General features: G+C 37.1%; 1 protein-coding gene across 1 annotated transcript in view; it reads left to right on the top strand.

Annotated features, from left to right (window-relative positions):
* The window catches only part of LMBRD1 (LMBR1 domain containing 1), a 2226796-nt gene that overhangs the window by 1303778 nt on the left and 905065 nt on the right, over window positions 1-17953 (top strand). Inside the window, exon 10 of the mRNA XM_044063893.1 lies at window positions 10126-10190. Within this exon, the coding sequence (XP_043919828.1) occupies window positions 10126-10190 (65 nt within the window). The remainder of the gene's footprint in view (window positions 1-10125; window positions 10191-17953) is intronic.

Raw genomic sequence — 17953 nt, 5'->3', positions numbered from 1 at the left:
GGCAATCATATGATAATAATATTATGCCAACTGTAAATATCTCTATTTGTAAGAGATATGTATCACTATCTTGGTCCAGAGTCCACTGGAGAAGTTGTTATTTATATATTTAAGTGTGATACATAGGGTTATATAGATGACTGGAAAGTAATCAAAATTATAGTATGTCAAATACAATGGAGTAGAAATAATATGATATGTAAGTGACAATTGGGGCCATTCAATATCGCAAAATATTGATATCTATTGAATCAACAATTGGTGCATTGGAATAATGATGGACAAGTTAAATATATATTATCAGCGCAGTTGTTGACATATAGCTAGAAAACCTTAGTAGTCAAAAAATATATAAAAAGGTGCATCAGTGTAAATATTTTTCGATCCCAAATAAGAGCATGTGAATTCAAATTGTTATAAAAAATAATTGAGCATGAATGTGCCTGTTCAAAATGGTAATGGTGTCAGCTGTTTGGTACCTGTTTGATTCTAACCAAAGGACAAAAATTACATATGAACTGTGTCCAAATGAGAATGAGAACAAGTATAAAACTATGTGTAGAATGTGATGCCACAGAAATGATCACAATGATGGTAATACTGCTGGTATTACAAAAATATATAGACACTGTTGTTCCTTATATCCAATAAGCTGAATTAAATCACATGAATATTGATCCGATGAGAAGATGAAACAAATCGGACACCTATTCAATGTCAGTAAGGCAATTCTCATAAATAAAATGATGTTAAAAGTATATTATATGTCAATCGTTACCAAACATCAATAAAGCAGACTTGTAGTAAATGGCTATCAAAAAGCTGAGGCAAAGACTACTATTTAACAATAGTATCTATAATGAAAAACTAGTTCCTATCTGGACATATTGCCTAGCAAACAAATATATACTCTTGTTCCTCATAGAACTGTAATGAAAGTCTAGAATGTACTCGGTATTACATACAGAAATGAAATAGTCTATATATGAAGATTATAAAACATCAAATTTTCATCACAGAAATGTGAATCAATCATATATGTAATACAGATACTTATGTTGAATACAATAATAATCAATTCAATACAGAATGCAGAACAATGTCCTGCCCCATATGTTATTTAACAAGGGCAAAGAAGTCCCCAGTATTCATAAAGAACACAAGGAGTGTATACAATGCGTCCATAGTAGCCTTCCAAATATAGGTGAAACAAAGTCAAAAAGTACTTCAGCTTGTAGCAGCCTGTGGTTTATGTAAAGAATAGAAGGATAGTATCCAAAAATAATATCAATAATCAAAGTCAAAGCCAGGACATGTGGCAACAGAATTACTAATAGAGCCAATCTTTATAATATAATAATCAGCTAGTTCTTTAATCAGACAAGATCACAGTACCTGAAACATGATATGAAAAATTCCAAGGTAAAGATAATCCAGTGGTAGATACGCTGTCAAGCTGACTCTGGATGTGATATCACCAGTTGTATAATCTGCATGCAGGCACCCCATATAAAGATTCTGATAGCACATATGAAAATGCTAATAGCGCCAATATTGTAGTCCAATTGTCTATATAGTTGTTAGAAAGACAAACGCACAATACCTGAAAAATAATGTAGGTTTCCCAAGTAACAAAGAAATCCAGTAGTGGGTATGAGAAAAACGCTATATTGCTGGCCCTAGATGTTGAATCACCAATCGTACCATCCGCATTCTGGCTCTGCCTATATATGGTTGAAAACTCGGATAGATGTTGAATCCAAACGAAAAACAGTAAGTATCTCGCTCACCCTCCGTATCACGAAGTGTACAAGCACCCCATAAAGAAATTCTTATAACACATATACAGGTGCTAGCGCCAATGCTATAGTCCAATTGTCTGTTGGTTATAAGTGGAACAACCAAGAAAGACGCTGTCTCGCTGACCTCCGTATCACGAAGTGCGTAAGCACCCCATATAGAAATACTAGTAATACATAGAGGTAATACATATAGAAGTGCTGGCGCCAATACTGTAGTCCAATTCTCTGTTAGTTGTTAAGTAAAACAAAATCCAATAGTGGATATGAAAAAAACGCTCACTTGCTGGCCCCAAATGTTGTATCACCAATTGTACCATCCACATACAGACACGAGATGTATATAGTTGGAAAATATGTCCAAAAAGTTCAATAGATGTTAAACCCAAACAAAAGATGCTATCTCGCTGACCCTCAATATCATGAAGTGTACAAACACTCCATATATGAATTCTTATTGCACATGTAGAAATATTACTAGTGCCAATATTGTAGTCCAATTGTCCATTGGTTGTTAAAAGGACAAAAGCACAGTACCTGAAAAATGATGTAGACTTCCTAGGTCGAGCAGAATCCAGTGGTAGGTCAGAAAAAACATACTATCTTGCTAGCCCAAGAAGTAATGTCACCAATTGTGCCATTCACATACAAACACCACATAAAAATAATGAAAAATATGTCCGAAATTTGAATAGACGAAAAACACTGTCTCACCAGCCTTCGTATCACTAAATGTGAAACATGAAGAAGGGATTGCAAAAAATGGTGAAATCCAAAAAAATGTGGAACGCTGACGACAAAAATCAGCGTGCAGAGTGTAGCGACCAAACATATGACCAAGCTAATATCCAAAAAGCGAAGTCTGCCATCAGAAACAAATGTCCCAATCTCAAATGTAGCACAAAACTGAATATAATCCAAAGTAAGCAATCACGAAGCCATAAGACAACCTCTGTGTCCAGCGAAGAGTTCTCGACTACAGACACCGAAAATGGCGACGCATGTAGTAGATCCTCCAAATGCCAACAGCCAGCAATACGAAAAGTAGTATGTGGAAAAGAAGCTAGCAAGTTAGGCTGGTGCCAGGCAAGCAAGCAAGGTTAATCCAAAAAGAAAAAAAGCCAGCACCCAGGAGGATCTAAGGTATAAATCTTTATTTGAAGACTGAAACTAAACCGGTTTCAGCACTAGGCTTTCTTCAGTAGTACATTTAATAGTGTCAATGAATCATCATCTTATATAGCTTCAGTGAATGGATGTAATGACATCATTTCCTGTGATCGAAAAAACCCAAAAAATGGTTAATAAGAACTAAAGTATGATAAAAACCAAGAAAATTGTTAATAAGGAAATTAAATGATGGTATTAATGAGCTCCTGATATTTCATTTATGTTCATAAATGCAAACAAAACATAACTGGTATATATAAATACCTAAAAATAAAGAACATAATGATTAATATGCAGATAATAAAAACCATCATGATGAACATGCTAGGATTGGGAAAAAATATATATAAGTACATAATAATGTCGCAAATGAAATAAATGAATAGAATAACTGGAAGATGCTTGGAAAAACATAAATCATTATTTATCATTCAATCCTGGAGGGAAAAGCCCCCCCAAGTTTGATAATCCATCTCTTTTCTTTTTTGTTCAAAATGTCATGCCACCCTGCTTTAAATGATCGATTACCAAAGATGCGATCAATAATGGTAAATGAAAATTTGGCAGTGGAATGTTTAATGGTGTGTCTGTATAATGCATTGGTTAATCTGTGGTTCCTGATATCCCCCAGGTGTTCAGAAATCCTTATGCAGAACTGTCTTGATGTTTGACCAACATAAAAGGCTTGACATGTACATGTAGCGAGATATATTATCCAATCCGAAGTGCAGTTTCCAAAAAATTCAATGTTATGAATTTGTCCAGTGTTTTTACTAGTGAAACTGGTGGTTTTGAAAATGTAGCTACAAAAACTACAATGGCCGCAAGGAAAAATGCCTATTAGTTTATCCCCTGTAAGTGTCCTTTGTGTGAGGTTGTCATCCTTAGAGCTTGTTCTTTTATAATGTGAGAATAGAGAGCCAAGCGTTTTGCCCTTCCTATATGAAAAGTAGCATTGTTCCCCTAGATAGTCTTCTAAAAGGGGATGCGAGTTAAGTATATTCCAATGGTTGTTGATAATATTAATCAAGTTCCTACTGTTCCTGCCATAGGTGGTAACAAATCTACATAAATCAGTACCTTTGTCTCTCTGACCTATACTGTATTGTAAAAGAGAATCCCTGGGTTTATTACTACTGAAATTGGCTGCAGAGTTGATAATCTGTGGAGAGTAACCCCTGGACAGAAATCTGTTGGTTAAATCAGCCTGGTGTTTAGTGAGATCATCCTCAGAAGAACATATTCTTTTAATCCGCAGAAACTGAGATTTTGGTATGTTTTTGATGATATGTTTGGGATGAAAACTTTCTGCATGCAATAGAGTATTGTATTGTGGGAATTTTCTGTATACAGAAGTTTTTAATGTGTTGTCTGATTGTCTTGTTAGATGGACATCCAAAAAATTAATTTCATTCTGATGATGTTCCACAGTAAATTCAATACCCCAAATGTTCCCATTGAGATGCTCAATAAATTCCTGGAGGTATTCATTTCCTCCCTTCCATACCAGCCAGCAGTCGTCCGTCTAGGGATGGTGCTGGTTATTTATTTACTCAATGTGGGGCTCTCTCCGCAGAACAGGAGTTTAAGGGATGGGAAGGAGCTTGAGCTTGTAAGAAGTATTGCTGCAAAGCAGAAGGGTGCCACGTGACCACTCCAGCTGTTTCCACTGTCTGGACAGAAACCAGATAAATCTAATGTTCTGATTAGTACATAATTAACATTTCTTTCACCACTATCTTTATTTGTTGCTTGAAGTATGTTGTTTGCTGTTTGGAAGTACCTAGACTGGAGATCTTCATTGTAAAAAGAAGGCTGACTGTTTGTATACCCTGTTCATTTAGACATATCCTTTTATTGCACTTCTCAAAGTAGAGTCCTGTTATTTTCTCTGTGCATGACAGGTCAAAGAAACCACAGCATTTGGTCACTGTTCCTCTAACAGGGAGATAAAGGCTTTGAATAGGTTTGCCAGAAGGGTTTAGACTTCAGCCACCTTGGAATAGTAGTTTTTGTTACTAGTGATCTTAATTTTCTTGTTGAATAAATCCTTACATGTGCTATGTGCCCTTTCTCCCACTGAGCAGGCTGTTAATGGTGAGACTTTCCTAGGGTTCCATGTTGCCTTTTTTACATATGACACTGCAAAATGAGCAGCTAAACCTGCATCTGAAAATACCTGTATTCCTGGGCAGCATGGTTCAGACTCTTGATTTCATGAGGCCCTGCACAAGTCTTGCACAGTATCAGGCAGGACCATCCCAAAATCATGCTAATCATTCCCAGCATTGGTCCTCCCTTCTTTCTCACTTGGCCCGGGGCAACCACCTAGTTACCTCACTGGGTGGGCCTTCTCACACAAAACCAGGGGTCTCTTATTCATCCTGACTTGTCCACTCTTCATTTGACACTGTGCATGATAGGATTTTGATCCTTTTTAAGCACCTATTTTCTGAGGATGTGTTTCAGGTCCTGCAGGAGGCCAGGAAGCCCATTACCAGGAAGTTATTTTCTGTCTGGTGCCTCTCTCGCTATCAGGACCCCCTATCTGTGAACATTCCTCTGTTTCTGTCATTTGTCTGATCTGCTCCAATCTGGGTTGGCATATTTTTCACTTAAAGCTCACCTGTCAGCAGTTTCAGCTTGTCTGCCCTTGACTCCTTCTTTGGCCTCTAGAATGAAGTCAAGTGATTTCTTAAAGGCATCCTTCATACCAGGCCTCCCAGAAAGCCAGTTTGACCATCCTGGACATCGATTTTGTATTTGAAGAAATGACTGAGGCTCCTTTAGAGTCTGCTTCTTCAGCTTCCATGCAACATTGTACTTGGAATACTGTTCTTCTTTTGCCCCTCACTTAAGCTAAGAATGTCTGAACTTCAGGCTGTCATAGCTGTTCCTCCTTTTTCAGTTTTTCACAGAGACAGGATGTCTCTTCGTATTATTCCTTCTTTCATGCCCAAGGTAGTCAATGAGTTGTCCCTTAATCAGTCTATTCATCTGCCTTCCTTTGATTTTGCCTACAGTCTGCCAATGAAAAGGTTCTTCACACCCTAAATATGCATAGACAGCTCAGATATTATTTGGGTAGAATTAAAGTTATTTGCAAACTCTGAGCAGCTTTTTGTTTCCTTTCATCCCAGGTCGTTGGGTTTAGCTGTTTCTAAGCAAACCATCTCTTCCTGGATTTCTAAGACCGTTTCTTTTTGTTATTCTTTTCATGGTAAATGTCTTTCCTTATCAGTAAAGGCTTATTCTACCAGGGCTATTGCCTCCTCTGGTGCTTTTTTCAAGGGACTGGATACCTCTTCCATGCTTGAAGCTGCTTCTTGGTCCTCTGTTCATACTTGCACTAAGCATTATAGGTTGGATGCTACTTCCAGGGCCAGGACTGGCTTTGCTACAGCTATCCTGCATGGATTTCTGGAGGGCTTTTCTGTGCCGTCCTCCTCCCAGGGTTCCTCTTGAGCATTTATACTCTGCTTTACATAAGGAGTACTCCAACAGTGATATGGAAGGGAAATTTACAGTTGTGTGAAATCTTACCTTAACACTATGTCCTTCTCTTCACTATTGCAATATTTGCTTCCTCCTTCCTGCCCTCTCTGCTCTAGACTTGTTCCTTCCTGTCTTCCTGGCCGAGGGGTTCTTTTCATTTTTCTCCTGGATTCACATATTTTTCCTTGTCCCTAGGGACATTCTGTTCCTCCTTGGGCTTTTCCATTTCTGAATGTGTGCGTGTGTACGTCACCTTCATGTCCTAAAACTAGTGTGGGGAGCATGCATGTGATATACAGTGCCTATATATATATATGAAAAGCTTTGGTATACTGGCTGGACGTTGGGCTATCCTTGGCAGGAAATCCCTTGTGTAGGCAATACTGCAACATTGAAGAGAAGGATATCTACTGTTATGGTAAGATATTACGCAGCTGTACATTCAATGATCTGATTGTCAGTGTGACTTGATAGATCCTAGCCCTGAAAAATCAGCTAACTGTGACTCTCTTCCCACCCCCTTGGTCTTTGGTCTGTAACTCAACTGGCTTGTGTTTCCCTGTAATACTGTAGGTATATTGATTAACACTCAGTTGTGCTACATCAGAATGAGGTTTGAAGACTGTATAATTTAATGAAATGCTGTGCAATTCCATTTTTAGTTTGTGCCAGCTATACAATTCAACAAAATGCTGTGTAATTCCATCTTTAGTTTGTACCAACACTTTTAGCGGGAAAATTTATGTATGTCCTCCTGTATACAAATTACCTAATAGAATAAGTTGCAGTTTACTAAATCTGTTTGGGTGTGGTATCTAGCCCCTCAATTACAGCCCACTTTCTAGACCAATAAAGACCATTTTTAATGTCTGCATTGACTCATTCCCACTCTGCATACCAACTTTTTGTAGATACACTCCTCTGTCTTACTTTAAAAAATATTCTCAAGTCTTCTTTCAAGTTGCCAATCCTGCCTCACCCTATTTGTCTTTTTTTTTTCCAACTCCACAGCAGTATGGAATGTGTAACATGTACTTTCCCTAAAATGTGCATGTTCAGTCAAACACACTAAAGGCTTGCCTCAAGAAAGCTAATTCAGGCATCATGGACTGTGATTGGATTACAGTGAGCTATAGTGGTAGCACATATTCTACTGAGTGATGTTTTGCTTTGAAGGAGAAATGCCTTGACTTTGAAACCCTAAAAAGATAACATAGTTACTTCAATATTCTGTCCCTGAAGTGCATAACTTTCCAATTTTCATTGTATTGGAATCCCACTGCCATCTTTTCATTCATCATGCTGTTTTTATTGCATCATATTTGAGGCTAGTGCGTCATGTTCGGCGTATTATAGTATTCCTAGTGCTGTCACTACACATGCTGATCTTGCTACTGTTTGTGTTGTATCAGATAAAAAGATGCATTTCCTGCTTAATGTACTGATCCATTTGGTAACCTGTTTGTCAGTGGCTTTATACTTGTTCCTAACTTCATAGGCACGTGGTAGGTTAGCTGTCCTTGTAGGTCATTTTTGCCTAATACCACATAGGTGAGAATCAAACGCTGTACCTTGTGACTGCGAGGTAAACACTTTAGCAATTATGTCAGCCCCCCCCCATGAAGTCTTTCCTCATCACTAAAAGTTATTTTCTGTGAACTATTTTCCTGTTCTCCCTGCCAAGTTGGATCTTTACCCATACTCTAACTTTGACAATCTACTGTACAACTTGGTGGTTGAGGCTTTGCTGAAGTCCATGTGCAGCACAACCACTTTGTTCTTTTTGTTTGACTCTATTGTGAATCATCTCAAAGATTGGTAAGTAGTTTCTTGCATGAAACTGTGCTGTTACCCAATTGCAGAGTAACTGGCATTTAGGAACTCATCCTTCCTGTTACTATACCTCCCAAGTGTACCTCACTACAAGGAACGTACCTCATTTGGGGTATTAAAAAGTTAATGCTCGTTGACATTCCACATTGAAAGGGTCTGTAACACACTCAGTGTTAGGAATTTTTTTATTTGAAATCCACAGTAAATAGAAATGAATCATATTAATTCATTAAATTATCTTCTTTAAAAGTAAAAACAGTGTATTTTAACCATCCTATGACCTTCCTAGCTGAAGTTGTTAGTAAGCCATTAGTATGTGTTCCACGTTTTACCTATTTGTTCCACATTATGAGGGCTAGTGTTCCTCATTTTGGAGATGGAAGCTTGAGAGCTATGCCTGTTGCCCAGACTTGTGTTCATCATCTTTTCAGTCATATAAAACTGAATGAGCTGTCATTGTCTGGCTTTTTCCTAAACTTTCTTCTATGTGGTGGCTACCCACATTGGTTCATTATGAACATGGAGTCTGTTTTGCTGCGTATCCTTCTTAAGGATCTCCACGTCCTTCACTCGTGTCTTTAAGTGCACAGGGTGGCAGCTCACTGAGGTTGTGTGTTCTCACTATGTCAGAAATTTGATCTCATTTCCTACCATTTCACTGGTCATGTCTCTGCACATTCAGTATTGCTTTTACTAAGTCCTTTATTCTGTTATGTTAGTTCTCTACTTGGCATGTGTTTGTTGAAAAATGTGGGAAAATTTAATTTACTGCCTTTGCTTACCATAGCTTTTGTCTGCTTTCAGTATTGCAGTGTGGATCCAAGTCCTCCTTTGTGTCTCCTTGTACCTAAAACAACATTATGCTGATCTAGTCCCAAGCCAACTCTTTCAAGATTTCTCTTTCTTCCCTACATTCTTAGATGTTGGTTTGTTCACCTTGTAAGCTTTTTTTTCATTCCTCATATCCTCCCTTTTTCTAAGCTCTCTTCTGCTCATTTGAATCCTCCTCACTCTTTCCATAGGTTATGCCCCCAGTGCAGGAACATTGGCTATTTCAGTCAAGTAATCAGGCTGTTTTGAGGCCTTTTGTAAGAAAAAGTATTGCAGATTTTTTTTTAAATGCCACCTGATTGTTTCATACCTTGTGTCTCAAGAGAGATGCATGCTTAAAGTAATTACTTTATGAGCAAATTGCACCTGATATCCCGGTTTTCTATTGTGTCTCACTTTCTAGGTAAAGATAATCATACCATTGGAGTGATAGGAGCTCATGTTGAAGATCACATATTGAGTGTGCAACATAACTGTGTCAGAGTTCTACATCTTTTCTAAGAATTACATATGTATGTGAAGTGTTTTGTTTCTGCTAACTCAAAATATTTAAGAAGGTATTAAGTTGCATATTATAGTGGCTTATATGGTAGAGAGCAGTTATTTACCATTAAAATGAGGTTTGTGGACATTCTGATCTGCTAGAATACAAAAGCAATACCTATTTGCAAAAAAAAAAAAAAAGTGGTTAGCGAAAAGAGAAAAAAAAATCACTTTAATACACTGGACTTACTGAGTAGCAAAGAAGTTACTCAAGGTATAGTGTAAGAATATATTTTTCTTTATTTCTTTAAAAGTAATGTCAACAGTAAGCCTGAAACTGTTTAGTACAAATAAATTACTACCTTGTTATGATAATCTGTTGTGGGTGGTATGCTAAAAAGTAAACACTTGCTGTTTAAAATGTATACATATTTTGAATAGGTAGCTTGAATGCAGTTTTTCTTTTATATAATTTCATGCGTGTTCATTACATACAATTCTGTTTTTATTTCAGATTGCACTTGGAATATTTTTCATTCTCATTGCTTTGTTGTTCACAGTATGTCTCTTCTTGTCAAAGTAAGTACATTGCAGTTTCCATTTGCTAAATGCATCTTAACACAAATCATAGAAGTTATCCATGCTCTGAGGTGAAATCCATTAGTGGACCCTATTCATCTTAAAGAGTTGTCTGTTTTGCTTGAAAAATGTTATGCAGTACTGTACTTTGCCTAATAAAGAAGCATAGCCATATGCTGCTTAAGTGCCTGAACTTTGAAATCCTAGTTGGGGCTTTAATCGAAGGATCCATTAAAAGGATTTTAGGAAGAGGGTTTAGCCATTGACAAATAGATTTTATCTGCCTTTTTTTGCAGATGGAAATGCAGTGTCTGAACTGCATGTTAGAGGGCACTGTCCTGTTACTGATAAAGCTAATAAGAATTCAGCAAAGTATAAAGGAGCCCCATTCAGAATAATGAAATAAAAATAGGAGAGAATATTAAATTATCAATGGTATTTTAACAAGGAAACATGCTTTAGTATGTTTGTGACATCCTTATTCAAATGTCAGACAGTGAAGCTTCTAACAGTTGAAAAAAAACTGAAAATTATAACCATTTCTCAGTTAATTACTGATGGCTTGTCACCACTGTCCTTTTGATTAATGAAGAATCTCATTGATTAGCTTGTAGCATTATATATGAAGACAGCAGCCTGTAGTTGACTAAGCTGCACAGTCAGATTTGCCATCAGAAGATCCGAAACTTTTAGGATCTGTGCCTGGTTTAGTGATGGTGTAGTGAAACACTGGTGTAATGCAACACTGAGGGATGCATTCCTGGAGGGTGAGGTGGGGGAAGATGTACTTATTTTGTCTGATGCATTAAACCAAAGTCCCATATCTGTTTGTTGTCATTCTCTGGTACTTGTCATTGTAGGTTAGACATTCAGAACATTTATTAAAATGGCTGACAGTTGTAATTTCATAAATGCAGATTACAGCTCGTGCATTTTTTAACATCAATTTTACAATATTTGAATTTAAAAATTCTCTTAAGAGTAGCTGCCTGTCAAACATATTACCTTAAATTATAAAATTATACTTTGCTTATTATTTTCCATTTCTTCTTGGTGCTCACTTAATTGCTTTTTCTTGTATTGACATTTATTTGTAATTAAATTTCCTAGTAATTTTGCTGTAAGAAATTTGTTAAAATAAAAATGTGGTACGTGCTAAAGTAATTTTACTAGCAGTCTAACCACATTCAATATACTCCACAGTAGTCCTGCATAACTTGCCATTTTCCACTTTGCTTTGCCGTACATTCTTCCTGTCATTACCTTAAATTCCTTTTAGGTGTTGCCAAGTAAGTCAGTAAGCATTAAGAAAATTGTACAATGTTGCCTCTACTTGTGTCACTTCCATCAGTAGTGATTTTTATTTGGTGTTTGTTGCTTATGAATGGCCTTAACGCCTTCTTCAGCATTTCTCCTTTAATGTCTTGTATTATCTCAGTAGTAATTTTATTTGTTGATTTACATACACCCATTTTTCTTTCTTCTTTCTGTATCATTTGTAACTAGGTAAGTGGGCTAATCTTTGGATCCTTTTTGGCCATGACACAAAGCCACAAGGGCAAGGGTAAATACTATATGTATATATAGGAGCACTACAGAATCCTGAAGCCCAAAAATCTTGAAAGTTCAAAATCCTGAAAACACACAGGATACCAACACTTACTATATTCCAGCACAAGTACATACAGAAACAAATAAAACATAAACCATATTACTCTTCTCCACGTATAAGCAGGGTGGCACACACCCCTGCACCCCCCACACCCCATGCTACTTAAATATATCAACTCTGAGATTGCAATTAGTGTACTGAAGTGCAATCTCGGAGTTGTTATATTTAATTTGCGGGGGGGGGGGTGCAGGGGGCTTGCTCTCTCCCCCCCCCCCCCGTGTTTAGTTGAAGGGTAATATGTTTCTGTATGTACTTGTGCTGGAAGTGTTGGTATCCTGTGTGTTTTCAGGATTTTGAACTTTCAGGATTTTGAACTTTCAGGATTTTGGTCTTTCAGGATTCTGTAGCGCTCTAGCTGAAACCAGTCAACCAGTATGTTTTTTAGAGATGGGGGAGAACTGAAACCAAGGTTCCTGGAAAAGATTCATGCATACACCACACAGATAGTGTTGGGAAGTCAGAAATGAACCCTGAAGTGAGTCAGTTGCCACTAAGACATTTCACTGCCTTTTCAAGGTTGTGAGGGAGACAGAGCCTATCCTGGCAAGCATGCTATATTTCAGAATATGTAGTAATTCCTCTTTTGGCACAATATTTTTTATACTGTCTTTCATGTAGTAAGTTCATATGTCTTGGCATTGCATTATTTCCATATTGTTTTTCATTCTTTAAATATTTTACTGTTACTGATTAATACTGCTGTAAAGTTAAACATCTGCAAGTGGTGAAATTTGTTATCCTGCCTTGCAATATAATCATTGGAATACTACAGAACATTTAGAAAGTGCATCCTGAAAGCTGTTATGACTGTCTTAACTAGAACATTGGAGCAATCACATATTTAAATCAGTTAATTATTAAAATTGGTTGACCCCTGAGGAGCAATGATGATTGGCTGTTTCTATATTCCTTCCCATTTGTTTTTATATTTTATTTATTTTACTGACAGGTTAATGTCTTAAGAAGTTCAATAGGGAGGTATAAGGTGTAGGAAAAGTGGTGATTGGCCAACTTTATACCCTCTTTTATTGGAGAAGGAATTTTTTAAACATGTTTTTATTGGAGCAAGTCCCTTCCGTTTTTATTTAATGCTTCAACTAGCTCTGCTGAAATGCCAGTTATATGATATATTTGGAAGGTATTTCAAGACCAGGAATAAAACATGTCTAGTAAGTGGTTTTTAATTTATATTTGTAGATAAGGATTTTTTTTGTATCGGCTAGTTTTTTTACTAGAATTGTATTTTTCAGTTACACTGTTGATTGGTTTTCTGCTTGAAAAGATTTGAAATCTTGTGTCTTGTTGGTCCTCCGGGGTCAACCTATTTTAATAATTAATTGATTTAAATAAGTTATAAGTGTGTTTTAGATTCTTTTTTATGGTATGAAGAAAGGTTATGTTTTTACCACAAAAGTGCTTACCAACTGAATAAAAATCTTGCCTCTTCGGTCATGGTAGCCTGGAGTTTGTTGTTTTTTTGCTGCAGCTTATACTGATTTTTAATCCACACTTTCAACCAGCAGTTTAAGTTTGGTCTTGGCATTCCAAAGATGTGGCAGTTGCTGGGAGACAAATATGTCCCTCCAGCATATCCTATTCAAGTTGCAGACTGTATTTAGGTCCCTGGAATGGGTATCTCTAGTCCCATTTGATTTATGGATGTGCAGCAAATTCACTGTTTGGGTCAGAGATTGCTCTGTAAGCCAGGCATAGTCTCCCTATAGTGACTTTGGTCAGGTTTTGTAAGGCACATACTGGAGTCCCTTGATCTTCTTGGTTAGAAACTTCTGAGGTTCCTCCAATTGCTGCATGTGCTATGTACAGTACATGCCGAAAGGGCCATTGTACTCAATTATGGGCCTGATTATTGATGAGTGTAGAGCGGTTATAACGGGGTCTACTTTATTCTTTTGAAAGCTGAAAAGGGCAAATACAAATAGAGTGACATGTAAAGAGTGAACTGCGAATACGTCGAACGAACGAAACCACAAAAAGAGAAGTGTTGAATAGTCATAGTTGACCCATCTGCAGTATAGCTCCCTAAGGTAAGTGTGCTGTAGTTACGGACCTTAGGGTTAGGATGCGGGTTAAGGTAAGTGAAGAGGTAGGTAATGTATGTAAGGTTTAGTGTAGGGTTTTGTTAAGCGTATGTGTGTGGAATTTTAGTTTTTTTGGGTATAGCTCCATAGGGGAAGTGTGCGGTAGTTACGGACCTTAGGGTTAGGGAGGGGTTAAGGTAGTGCATAGATAGTTGTGTATGTGGGGTTTAGTGTAGGTTTAGCAGTAAGGTTTTGGTGGTTTAATTTAGGGTTAGAAGTAGGGTTTTGGTTAGTGTATGTATATGTATTTTTCATTGTGTTTGGGTAGGTAGTGTGTTGCGGGTGGTGGGTTGGCCGACTATGACGGTTCGAGGTTTTAAATTTCGCGGTTTAGAATGTTCAGCATATTCGCGGTTTGCTCTGTGACGCACTATTTGTATTTGCCCTTTTCAGCTTTCGACAGAATAAAGTAGACCCATTATAACATCATTTGCTCTAGAGGTGATGCCTTTACTGATCAAGTGTGCTACGTAGAAGGCCTTCCTTACTAGAGTAGATACAGGGTGATGTCAGATCTCTTCTACTCAGAGGCAATCTGTGCCTGACGTATAAAGCCATGTCCAACCCAGAATTAATGGACATGCTCCACCTCAGGAAATCCAAATCTCTTAGAGCTACACGCTCCAGGGACTTAAACCTCAGTACAGAAATAAATAGGACATGCTGGAGGGACAGATTCATATCCCAGAGGCTCCCCTCACTCTGGAACAAAATCCCAATCCATGTTAGGCAGAGCTCCTCAATGACCCTCTTCAAGAGAAATCTTGACAAGTGGATGGGAGATCATAGGTTTACCCCTGGGATCTCTTCTGTGTCCCTACTAGACAGAGGCACAGTAAAATAACCTTAAAAGGGCTGTCTTCTGTGCCCTACTATACAGAGGCACAGTCAACTAATCTAAAAGGGTGGTGAAAGCCAAACATACTCTGGCTAGGCTTATAAATGCCCTAGGGCAGATAGCCTAGTGTCAACCTATGAACCTTAACACTTCGTAGGTACATAGGGTATTGTTGTCAATTTGATAATGGGAAGGGACATTGTTTTTACCAAAGTGAAGCAAAGCAAAAGGCCTCCACAACAAATAGAGTCCTCAGATAAACAAAACAAGTAGTATAACAAAACAAAAACTTCGGACTCAGCACGACCAAAAAAGAAGTAGAAATTTATTAGGTGAGCGCTTTCGCGTACCTTTCAGCACGCTTCTTCAGACCATAAAAAACTATAGCAAAATTGGTTGCTCTTATATAATGACACAAAATCTAATAATTGTTCTAATCAAAAAACCTGGTAAACAATTAGTCAATTAAAAGTGTTCACAAGCCTCAGTGCAAAAGTCACAAGTTTTAAAGGCATACACTGAATAAATGTGTAAATGAAAACAAATTAAATATAAAAACGCATATCTAAACAGTGTATAGGCTTATTCACTCAGAACTTAACATCAATGCTTATAATGAAACATAATCATGATTTCTCTACATCAAACTCATCACAAAACATTTATATTTATAAATAACAAAAGACTGAAATGGAAAAACATATGCTCAATGACTAGATAAACAATTCAAAGGCTGTTGTATCAAAATCAGATAAGCACCTTAACAAAATATAAACTAAACTTAGTGCATAAAACAGCACATATGTTGCAAAAACAGGGACAAAATACAACAACAAAATAATATCATGAAAATGAGTATTTGCATGAATATAAAACCTGAATAAAAAACCTGAATAGAAATTACATCTTGCAGGATCTAATGAAAATATAACTTGCAGGATCTAATGAAAATATAAAAATGTATATATTAAAGGTAAAACGGATAACCCCTTGGTATAAAAAACATCTCTTAGTGGTCATCTACGTGCACTAAGATAAGGTTTAATGGACATATATATATATATTTAAACCTGGAGGGTAATGTCCTTTTAACCTCAAAATCCATTTTAATTCCTTTAGTTCTAATAGGTTCTGATAATCTCCACCTCTAACACTGGGTTCTACGATTTCTAGCACCCTAAACACAAAGGAATGACTTGAAAAGCAAAGCACATGCTTTGCCAAAGCATTTAATTCATTAGACTTCTTAATATCATAGGTGTGATTATAGATCCTGTTTTTTAATTTACGTTTCGTGAGACCTATATAAAATGCGGGGCAATGTACACACGTTGCTAGATAAATCAAACCTGGTGCTGTCACAGGTAGCTGAAAACCTTGGTCTAAAGGTATATTTGATTTCTGGATGTGCATAAGTTTGTTCTTTAGTAATATATTTACAATAATTGCAATGTTGGCAGGGAAAAGTACCAAAACTTAAAGTTTCATTCGATTTCACTGTTGTGAAAGTCGACCTATCACAAAGAAGTCTTTTCAGGTTCTTATTATTCCTATACGTAAAGTGTGGGACTTTTCCTACCAGTTGTTGTGTAAAGGTATCTGTCATTAGCACCTTCCAATTATTATTTACAATCTCTCTGATATTACTACTATCGTTAGTATAAGTTGTAACAAAACTCAATCTGTTTGAAGGTAGGAAAGGTTTATCAAAACCTTTACTATGAGAATATATATGCGTGGTGTGTACTGGTGGCTGAACATCTTTTAATACTTGCACCCTAATTTTTCTTACTAAGTCAGCATCATATTGTCTATCTAAAAATAGACATTCCATCTTATCTGCCTCTAGAACCAAGTCTACTGGATCTTTACAAATCTTCAAAAGCCTAATGAATTGACTTTTAATTATACCTTTGTATACATAACGTGGGTGCATACTATCGTAGCGTAGTATGGTATTCCTCCAGCAACTTTTTCTGAATAATGTGGAGTTTAATCTACCTTCCCTTATGTCCAAGGACACATCCAGAAAATTTACTGAATCAAAAGAGACCTCCGCTATAAACTTAAGGAAAGTAGTAGTAGTTTCAAGGTAATCCTTAAAGTCATGAAATTCCTCTATAGAGCCTTCCCAAACTAATAAAATATCGTCAACAAAACGATAATAGGCTACAACTTTCTTAAAAAGAGGGTGGGTGAAAACATACTCTCTCTCCCATTTATACATTACTAAATTAGCATATGTGTTTGCACAAGAGGTGCCCATAGCTACCCCCGAAACCTGTAGGTATAGGCACCCCTCGTAAACAAACACATTATTGCTTAAAACAAGATCTAGAAGCTGACAAATTAATATAACATCATTCCTTTTAAATTGAGGAAAGGCTGATAGCAGTTCTCTTACAGCTTGTACCCCTTCATCATTGGGTATGGACGTGAACAAACTGTTCACGTCCATAGTAACTAAAAGGTGTTCTCCCTTAATCAATACCTTATCTAAAGAGTTAAGGGATGTCAATAGCTGGTAGATGTCTTTCAATATGCTGGGTATTTCATTCATGAGTGGCCTCATTGTTTTTTCTAAATATATGGAGATGTGTTCTGTTGCCCATTTTTCACTAGCAACAATAGGTCTTAGCGGTGGAGGTAGAACACCTTTGTGTATTTTTGGTAATCCCTTGATTATGGGCACTTGTGGATTGTCTATCAAGAGATACTCATATAAATCATACGGTATTTGGCCACACATGAGAAGATCATACAGCTCATTTTTTATCCCAGCTATAATGCTTGCCTTTCTTACTTCATCTATTAACAAATAGGTGGATACATCTTTTAGCAAATCAAGCATAAGTGACTGATAAACCATGCTATCAAAAATTTTACCAAAGTGAATGACGATGCATTTCTTTGCATTCAGTTTGAAACCATGACAGAGAAGCCAGTTGTTGGTCTGCGTAAGACCCTTCTGAAGTATAATGACATCATTTGGGGATTCAGTAATTGTACCCAGTTTGCAGTCGTCTGCAGACTTGGTTACAGCACCTTAATTGTGGCATGAATTCTGAAAAGTATACACCACACTTAAGGGGGCCAAGAACTGACTGTTGTGACACCCCACTGGTGACGGATCTGCTGGTTGATGTGGAGTCAT

Source organism: Protopterus annectens, chromosome 2.part2 (genome assembly GCF_019279795.1).
Source record: "Protopterus annectens isolate FY-2018-M chromosome 2.part2, PAN1.0, whole genome shotgun sequence".
In the NCBI taxonomy this organism is placed as follows: domain Eukaryota; kingdom Metazoa; phylum Chordata; order Ceratodontiformes; family Protopteridae; genus Protopterus; species Protopterus annectens.
This window is presented reverse-complemented; position numbering and strand designations above follow the sequence as displayed.